This window comes from Haliaeetus albicilla, chromosome 14 (genome assembly GCF_947461875.1).
Source record: "Haliaeetus albicilla chromosome 14, bHalAlb1.1, whole genome shotgun sequence".
NCBI lineage: Eukaryota > Metazoa > Chordata > Aves > Accipitriformes > Accipitridae > Haliaeetus > Haliaeetus albicilla.
Window position 1 is genome coordinate 13,941,181 of NC_091496.1, and position 9,762 is coordinate 13,950,942.

The 9,762-nt window shown below is 42.2% G+C and overlaps 2 protein-coding genes across 8 annotated transcripts in view; one reads left to right on the forward strand and one right to left on the reverse strand.

Annotated features, from left to right (window-relative positions):
* The window catches only part of FBXL13 (F-box and leucine rich repeat protein 13), a 91,764-nt gene extending 91,528 nt beyond the window's left edge, over positions 1-236 (reverse strand). For all 3 annotated transcript variants that reach the window (XM_069801761.1, XM_069801764.1, XM_069801760.1), the window contains exon 1: positions 129-236. In XM_069801761.1, coding sequence (XP_069657862.1) covers positions 129-203 — 75 coding nt within the window. In that variant the 5' untranslated portion in view covers positions 204-236. The remainder of the gene's footprint in view (positions 1-128) is intronic.
* On the forward strand, positions 21-8,796 carry ARMC10 (armadillo repeat containing 10). 5 transcript variants are annotated; one of them, XM_069801779.1, is made up of 6 exons: positions 21-161; positions 2,620-2,771; positions 3,945-4,079; positions 5,397-5,573; positions 6,642-6,713; positions 7,995-8,796. In XM_069801779.1, coding segments are annotated over exons 1-6 (792 nt in total). In that variant the 5' UTR covers positions 21-160; the 3' UTR covers positions 8,250-8,796. The 5 variants fall into 5 exon arrangements, with proteins under 5 accessions (XP_069657880.1, XP_069657876.1, XP_069657878.1 ...); XM_069801775.1 differs by lacking the exon at positions 21-161 and adding an exon at positions 171-682; XM_069801777.1 differs by lacking the exon at positions 21-161 and adding an exon at positions 1,184-1,337.
* The last annotated feature ends 966 nt before the right edge of the window (positions 8,797-9,762 follow it).

Sequence of the window (9,762 nt, forward strand, 5' to 3'; positions counted from 1 at the left end):
TCGGACAGCGGGGGCGCGGGCCGGCGCAGGGCCGGCGCGGGCGGCTGAGCTGCCTGCGGGTCCCGGGGGGTAAGGAGGGGGCCGTTTCCCGCCGCCCCCCCCCCCCCGGTGGGGTCTGCCGCCGTTACCTCGTAGACGTGGAGGAGGTTGTGGCGGCTGAAGTAAGCGCGGAGCTCGGGGCTCGCGGTCCCGAGGGACGCCATGGCGGCGCTGGGCGCAGCGGCGGCGGTCGCGTAGCAACGGGCCCGCGGCCTGGAGCTGCCCGGGCCGAGGTGCCCGGCCGTCCCCACTGCCGCGCTCCGCCGGCGCCCTGCGCGGCACCTGCAGCCGGCTGGGACGGGCACCCCGTCCCTGCCCCGCGGACAGCTACGCACCCCTGTCCGCCCCAGCCTGCCCCCCGCTCCCCCATCGCGTGGGGCGAGGAGCGCTGGAAAGGCTTTCATGCACCCGGAGGCAGAGAGAGGGGTGTCTGCCCATTACTGCTCCGAGCGGTCCCGGAGAGCCCTCCCAGCCCCGCGCTACCCGGGTTTCCTTGCCAGTGCTTCGGCCCGGTTTTCAGCCGAGCTAAGCGCTACCGGCGTTCCCTGCTGCTGCCAGCGTGCACCACGGAGGCCCAGCACGTTTGCAGGTCTTAGGTGTCCGAAAGGGCAGCGGCTGAGAAACCGTGGCCCTGCGTTCGTATGTAAAGCCAACAAGCGCGGTGAGGGTTTGGCCGGCAGGTACACGCGCCCCCGAGGCAAATGTTTTCAGCATCTGTATTTTTAATACATTGCCGTGCTTTGTTAAAACTTTAAATAGTTGTGGTTTGGTTGGGTTTTTTTAGGGAGGTTGTGTGTGGCCTAATTAGTGTCTTTACAAACAGCTCGGTAGCTATACAAAAGGCGCATCTTTATTTCCCTCCCAGGTACCCGGCTGCAGCAGCCTTCCCGAAGGGGAGGCCTGTTCCGGTACGCGGTGCTCAGACGGGCTCGGGGGCGCGGGCTGGTTTTTTTTTCCTCCAAAACACGAGCTGCGCCCCGTCGCCGCTACGCGGGTTTGCGCTTCGCTGCGCCCCGGCAGGGCCGGGGGCTCCCTCGGCACCCCCGGCAGAGCCGCGGGCCCCAGGGCCCGGCTGCGGGAGGGAAGGGAAGCGGGGCCGGCGCTGAGCTGAGCCGCGCCGGATGGGGCGGCGGCTTCCGCGGGCGGGCGGGCGGCGCGGGCAGGGGCGCTGCCGCCGCCGGGGGAAATGGGGGAGCCGCGGCGGGCGGCGGCGAGAGCGGCGGCCGTCCTGCTCGGGGCGGGCGCCTGCTACTGCCTGTGGCGGCTGGCGGCGGGCGGCCGGCGGGGGCAGCCCTCAGGTGAGGGGCGGGGCGGGAGGGCCGGCGCGCCGCTGCCTGCCTGCGGGCCGAGCGGGCCCCGGCCGGGCCTCCGCTGTGCCGGTGGGCGCGGAGCAGGTCCGCGCAGCTGTGGCGGAGCCCGGGGGCGGCTGCCCGCGCCCCTGGAGCGCGGCTCCGGGCTGCTGCCCGCCTGCGGCCTCGGAGGTGGACCTGCTCCCCGTGAGAGGGGGTACCGCGGTCCTGCCTCTCGGCCCTCTGGCAGCCATGCGACGCGTTCCGAGGACGCTAGAGCACGTTTGATTTTTACAAAGGCCTAAGTTTTTTTCTTTTTTTTTTTTTTGCACCCCTTAAAGCGTACGTCCAATCAGTGTATTTACTTACTGGGCTGATTTGCTGTTCTGTTATTAAAGTTATTTGTGTCCCCCCTGTAATTCAAAGCTAAACAAAGTCTTTAGACGAGGATAAAAAAGGATTTTGTTTTTCAAGCTAGGTCTTGGATCATCATAATTAACTTTGACCTCGCCGAAGAATACCATGGTGTGTTTGCCTGGTGAGATAGTGGAAGCAAATATGTGGAATTATAAAGGACTGGTTAGCTTCTCAGAAGTCATCTCGAGTCATTGCTGACTAGTGCAGTAGTCATAGATCGGGTCTTCAGGGTATTCAGCTAGCTAAACAGTTCTGCCTCCAACCTGGCTGAAAATGGTCTTTGATGGCATTTGTGTCACCCTTTTATGAAAGCCAGGTACTCCATAACATCATCCTGACTCAGAAACAGCCTTCCTCGGTTGAGTGACGCGTCATCGGCAGTGTTCTTAACATTGGGGCTGTTACTTTGTCAAAGGACCTCAGGGTTCTAGCAAAACGTCATTATCATAATTTCTGGAAGTAGCAGTCTGCAAGTCAGAAGTTTTGTTTTCCTACAGTGTCCAGACAGATTTCCACATTTCATTTCAGGGAACACAAGGAAAAAAGTTAACATGTTTGGTGAATATTCCTAATAATTTTGAAGGGGAGGTTTGCTGTTGGTTAACCGGAGGTTAATACACCTCAAGCTGTTACTATGTATTCCTTTTATTTTCTACTTTGAAAAGAGGCAGGCAGAGGACTCCAGGTGAGGGAAAGGCTGGAAATCTCGCTGTTGTAAAACAGTCTTTTTGCCATGATATGACGATTGGGTACAATCAAACTTAAAACAACACATCCTACAACTGAGAGCTAAACCTCAGCTTTGTAAAAAACGTTAACTGGTAATTAAGTGAAATGTCTCAAACTTGGTATCAAGTATTTCATTTTTAAGCAGTGACAGACAACAGTCCACCAGCATCAACCCATGCAGTGGATGAGGATGCTCTACAGAAACTTATTCATTTGCTCCAGGCCACAGATGATCCATTAATTCAAGAGCAAGCTTTAATCACTCTCAGCAACAGTGCCGCCTTCTCTGTAAATCAAGTAAGTATTGTTCTGTAAAAAACAACAGTGTTTCAATACCAGTTGTAATGGAAGACGAGAGGTGCTGTTTTGCTGAAGAGTGACACAGGACTGAGAGCTAGGATAGCTTGTGTTCTAAAGCCTATTTTATGTCTCTGTTTTAATTTCTGCTAGCCCAAATAATATAATTTACCAGCTTCACAGAATTTGCCTAAGCTTAACGTTTGTACAACTTAAAAGTCTGTACAGAGCTCTATATTTTAAAAATGCTGTAAATGTATCTTTTGTTGCTTACAGTTATGTAATGTTAATGAAAGGGTTGAATTGGAGAAGGGCTAAATTCTTTCAGGATGAGGTCTGAAATTTACTGAGATCATTTAAACTAATTTTTTATCTTTACAAAGTTGTATGATACTTACATCTTAGCAACTTTCCAACTCTCCAGGTCTCTTCGAATCAATTGGAAATACGATGCAGAAAAGCTTTGAGCTTGATGCAGATTTTCATGCCTTTGTAAAGGTTTAACCTCCAGGGTCCCACCCTTTTTTTTTTTTTTTTTTTTGTCCTTTTTGCATGGTACTTAGGACAGCTGTCTATTTTGGCTTCTCAAAACTGTTTTCTTTATAGAAATCTCTCAGAACAGAACATATCTGAATCCCAAGGCCCGTTGGCCCATTTTTCATTTACTTGAAAACAGTACATGGGGTTTTTTCAGTGATAGAGTCTACGTGAAAAAGATTTAAAAAAAAAACCAAATGTAATGGAAAAGAAGAAGTTTTGGAAGTTCTACTCGTATAAAGCTGTTATCTTGAAATTCTGTTCTGTTCAGTCAGGACTTTTAGGTACTGTGGCCTGGCTCAGCTATTCTATAAAGTCATTATGCAGTGGTTACCTTTGATTCTTTATAATCTAAAATGCTTTAAGCATGCTCTGCAGGCCAGATGTTAAAACTAAAGGTGTTGTGCCATTGTCAAATAATGTCAAATAATACTTTGGCCCTAAGCAGGACTATCCTTAATTTCAATGGAAGCAATAAAGCAATATCTACTAACACTCTCTCTTCAAACAGAGTAGTCTGTTCTGGAAGTCTTCATTCACACATCCATTTGCGTTAAAATGGAAACTTTGAGGAAAGCCTTCAGCATTTAATTTAAATTTTTAAAAATCTTATTAAATATCTGTTTTATATTTCAGGACATAATCCGAAATTTGGGTGGCCTTTCTGTTATTGGAGGGATGCTCTCGGATTGCGTTCCCAAAGTTAAAGAAAAAGCACTAAATGCACTTAATAATTTGAGTATGAATATTAAAAATCAGGAAGAGATACAGGTAAGTTTCTTAAAGGGAAAAATCAAAGTAATTGAGACACAGGAGATAGTATAGGGCTTTCAGCATATTTGTTAAATATAAGCCAGGATGCCAAAATGTTTTGATGTTAGCCATACGAGTCAGCAGATCTGGATGATCTGTGCGTCCTAAGGCCAAAAGGATAACTTAAAAATGCATTGCATCACTGGCACTTACTTTTTTTTAAGACAGTTAGGAAACTAGGCAGTTTGTGTTCAGCTTTCACCAAATGCTGTTAAACAGAGATTGTGCTGCTAAGTTTGTACTAAAATTATGTGAGGCAAGATTAGTTCTAAACATGCCTAGAACATCAGCAGTGGTTGTTTCATAGGATGGATTGCAGAGTGAACTTAGCATTACTCCTTAGGCAAGGGAGAATAAAACAGTAATTGATCCCCTGCGTTTGTATAAGACCAATTTTTCAGGGTGATACTTCCATTTTAAAAGAATAATATGTAAAAATAAGTCCCGCTGGTAAATATAGTAGATGCTATGGATGTGAAAGGACCAACCATCAAAAAAGCATCCACTTTGACATTATCAGATTAATCAATAGATCAAGAAGTGTCCAAGCAGTGAGCTGATGCAGATTTGAAGATTTTTACTAGTCTTTTCTTCAGCTTGAGAAAAAGGCAGTTTGACTGTATGTTGTAGTTTGCAGCATCTCTAGTGCTGAGCAACTTTTTTTAAAGTAGTGCTTGCCAACAGCAGATATTTATATAGGCATATAGGTAGAAAACAACTCCTTTGGTAAAGGCAAAGTAATTTTTTTCTTAGTTAAGACTCCAAGATTTGCTGTATACTGTCATCCAGAAGAAAATTTGGTAAATAATAGTTGTTAATGTCAGTTGTCATCACTGCTCCTGAGGAGTGCTCCAGTGAATGGGCCACACAGTTAGAAGAAAGGATTTTATTCCAAGACTTGCCCTTAACTTGTTTTTAACATTTAAGATGATGTTAGTTGCTGTAAGTGATTTTTTAAATAACTCCTTAAAGCAGCTGTGCCACTTCTGAGATGGAGTCAAAGGAATTTGGGTTTTCAGAGCAATTTGTGCTTCAGGAAGGTTAGTGAGCATAACGCTGTAACATCTGCTTCTATCATGCCAATAGAATGTTTGAATATATTCAAAACAAAAAAGTACTTGTTTCCAAGAACCTTGATCAGGTTATGTATTCAGCCAGCAGTGTTCAAGAGGTATTTACACTACTGTAGCTAGACCACTGATCCTATTCATGAATAGAAAATCTGCTTGTGTCAAAAAATGCCTTTTCTTTTTTTCTGCTTCCCTTTTTCCCCAGGTATATATTGTGCAAGTTTGTAGGAACGTTGAGTCAGCTCCCCTGAACTCTGATCTGCAGCTAGCTGGACTCAGATTGTTGACAAATATGTCTGTTACCAGTGACTACCACAATAAGATGATAAACTCAATTCCATGCTTGCTTCATTTGCTTTCAGAAGGAACTGAAAGGACACAGGTACCTGGTAGTGTATTGTTACAAACCATTTATGAAGCCGCTTTGTCTCCTTTTTACTGTTTTTGTAAAATGGTTTTGATTTTCTAAGCACAGTCTAATATTCATTAATAATAGCAGATAGTGCATAAAATATGGATCTATATTACTTTCTCAATGTAAATTCAGAAAGAGGGGAGAAAGGGAATCTTGATAATGGAACCATTGCGCTAGAGCTCTACTAAAGCAGTGCTGTGTGCACTGCTATTGTCCTATGCCTTTGCTATAGCAACTCCAGAATTCTCTTCTGCTTGCTAAACATTGCTACTGCATCACAGAGCAAGGAGAATCTGCATGTGAAAGGCTTCACTGATGCACGAATCTTTCTAGGGAAACATGCCAAGCAGTGATAACCTAAGTTATGGACTTCTGTTCCCTTACGCTTATTGCATCTCTTGCAACCCTAGTGACTGCAATAGGAAACTGTGCTTATTTTTGAATTATTATAATATTGAAAGAAAATAAAAGCTTCAGTTGGGGACCAAATTCAGGATTTATGCAAGATGTCACAGTACCATCGATATCAATGTACTCAGTTGCTCTATCAGATCATACCAGTTTTCCAAAACACAAATTTCCATTAAACTTAGCAGACGTATTTCACTGACGTACTGTAAGTAACACTTGGCCTTTTCCTAGTGTTTAGTTAAAAGATTAGAGTCACAAGGTCCAGGAAAGTACAAAAGTGTATTTGTATATGCTTCTGATCACATTTTAAATACAGTGCTTAACCATCCTCTGTCTATTTTAAAAATACTCCGTATTTTGCCTACTGTGAGTTGTTGATAGATCTTGCCTTACTTTGATGTTTAAGTTAAACTGAATTTGCTTCTAAAACGTCAGTAGTTAGTACATACGTGCTAGTGACTCCATAAGGTCTGTTTTTTCCTATACCAAAGACTAAAGTGCACAACTCTCAAGAGGTTATTTCACCCATTTTACCTTTTCCTCTCCAAGTAAACACTGACATTATTGGTACCCATTATTGCTGTACTTACTGTTTGCAATGAACTTATATGTTCCTCACTTCAGATTCAAGTTTTGAAAGTACTTGTGAACTTATCTGCAAACCCAGCCATGACAAGACATCTTCTCAGAGCAAAAGTAAGGTTCTTGCTGTTTCATTATATTTTTAGCATTTATACACATGTATATGTGTAGATATGTGCAGGCATTAGAAAAATTTTACCATATTAGAAGTATATATGCAACTCCAGAGTAAAGTTCTAGGCAGTACCTGGTTATTAGTAGTAGCTAGAAGTGTACATTCTTTCACAGGCTAGCTTTCTTCCAGAGTGTAGTGTAATACAGATACTGTACTTGCAGAGGGAGAGTCACAGGGTCTATGCGCTTGAAGACAGTTGGCCATACTTCTATGTACCATTCCAAATAATCAGCAACAACTTGCAGAAGCCTGTTCTCACCTTCCCTTTCCACCAAAGGGGTAGTACTGTGAACTTTTGTATGTAATAAAGGTACCCTGATGAGTTTCAAAAACAACCCCAAAACCTCCTTTCTAGACATGCAGTCAGTATATAGATTGAAGACCAGGTACAAACATCAAACACAACCAGTACTGTAAATCATCCTTCTCAACAGCTGTTTCTATAAGCTAACATACTGTACCCAAGATGACCACATTCCACTGAAATCCCCACATCTTTCCTCAAATGCAGCCATAAAACTGTTGTCTCTAAGCACTGTAAGTGAACTTTCCCTGTGCATTTACTTACATCTTCATGGAGAAGTCTATCTGACATTTGCTATTGCTGGCCTTGGCATACAAGTTTATTTCAGCTATATCCTTTTCTCACACCAAAACAGAGAGTCAGGGACTGGAACGATGCTGCATCCTCCTCCCCCTCCCCAAAGTAAGTTTCTTAAAAGATGCAGTGACTTTTATTTTTGAGCTATCTGCCATGAGCAAATCTAGAGTAGCTACTACCAGCTTTTCATTATTAAAACAAGATTAAGTTAACTAAACATTCAGTTCTCTGTTAAAAGTGTATCCTTTTCTCATTTATTAGATGTGCTAACATAAAAACATTCAGACGACTGCAGAGGGCAAAGCAACATTATTGAGAAGGAAAGCAGACCCTCTCTTCCAAACGGGAATTTTCCAGACAGCCACATTTTGGAGATTTAAAGTACAAAGCATTTATTAGCCTGTGATGCACAAGCCAGTCTTTTCTAAAGAGGAAATGTGCATGCAGTGCAAGTTTCTGGCATGCTTTCACAACATGTGGAGTTCTGGTATTTCATAGGGTTTCTGTTTTAGATGGTTTAGGTGCAGATTTTTTTCTTTTTTTTTTTTTTAAGTTAGATTTAGTTACATGTACTTTTACTGCTGGTGATTAAGTATGGATTATTTCTTGAATGTCCTAGGTGCCATCACTGCTGTTGCTTTTTGACAACTGTATAAACCGAGATATTCTGCTCAGAGCCCTGGTGTTTGCAGCAAACTTGAAAAAGAATATGAACAATGAAGATGGCACCATGATTCAGGACCAATACAGTGAACATTCAATTTTCTCCACGCTCTGCAGGGACTCTACCCCATTTGCTCAGAAACTGGCATCTTTGTTGCATCACCCCGATAAAGAAGTGAAAGAGCAAGTTGTGAGAATATTAACACAGTAGTGATTTTTTAAAAAAACAGACCAACCTGATGAAAATACATAATCTTGGGAATTATATGCTACAAAACTCCCAACAAGCAAACAGTAAAACAACCATAAAAAATACTGAATACTACCATATTACTAGGCACAGATCAGTTACTACAAAAGAGAACGCAATGTCTTTAATATAGAGCATGACAGGTTTTTTGTGTGGTTTTTTTTTTTAACACAAGAAAGATAAAAGCAATAGCTTAATTAGTACTGAGAAACCAGCGTACAGCTGGTACATGTACACAAAGGGGGAGGAATAGTTTAAAACTTGAAAACTTTCATACGTACAGTGAACATTTTAAATGGATGACTAAAGTGAATCAAAATATTATTCTCAATGTCAAAATTTTTGTTGCCTTAAGTATTTACAGTTGTTGAATAAATACCTCTATAAAATGGCATGTTAAAGATTTAGCAATTAGAGATCAGACATTTACATTTTATTAATCTGATATCTACTAAATGGGTGCTGCAAATCTTAGAAAATACTAAATAAAAACAATACCAAACTATCATTGGCTTACTACAAAATTAGTATTTTCAATGAAAACTGCATGTTAAAGTTACTCAGCCTATGTTTTTTCACCTTACCTGCATGGAACATACTCTAAAACTACATTCTCATATGCTTAGTATATCCATTCCATTTAGCCAAACTGCAGTGTAGTTAACAACTGTGCAAGGTTTCTACACTGAAAAAAATGGAAAGGATTTTATCTTTCTTTAAAATTGCCACTTTAAGGAAAGCATACATATTTTTCAAAGTATTTTGAGTCAAATATCATCTGCAACTGCAATTCAACATTCTCATCTTTATAAAAAAAAAAGTCTACATTTTTACAAAAGCTTCCTGCTCTGCAGCAGCCCTTGAGCCTGCTTTCCTTTGAGAGCTTTACTCTTTTTCTCTGCAACTGGAACATCATTGGAATAAATGCTTCTGTTGAGTTAGCCCCCATAAAGTTTTAGTCAGCAATCCAGAGTTAATTAAAAATGAAGTGGAATACATATAAACATCACTGTAAAAAATCCAGAAGTTTCACTGATGAACATAAAACATACCAGAAAACACTTCATACTAAGATGAGACTACAAGAACTTCCTGAACACTGCATCATAAAGGAAAAAAGGTGTCAGGCATAAAGGCTAGAAAAGAAGTTTTCCACCTTGTACCATTTTTAAGAGCTGTATTACCTCAACTGTTACCATATGCTTCATCTTTCTAAGTTAATATACCCACTCTGCTCTTAATAAAATATTACTCTCTTCTTTTTCTGTAATTTAATAGATATTTATTTTCAGTAGGCAACTTTGCAAATAGCTAAAACTGCAAGAAAAACATGACCTCGAAAATAAAACATCTCTATGCCCTGAGCAATACAGGGGTAAATCTGTATATATCTAATTTATCTACAGAGGTAGTTTTAACTCATCAGGAATACAGTTAAGGCAGAAATAGAAGTTGGCATGATTCCCAGTCAGAA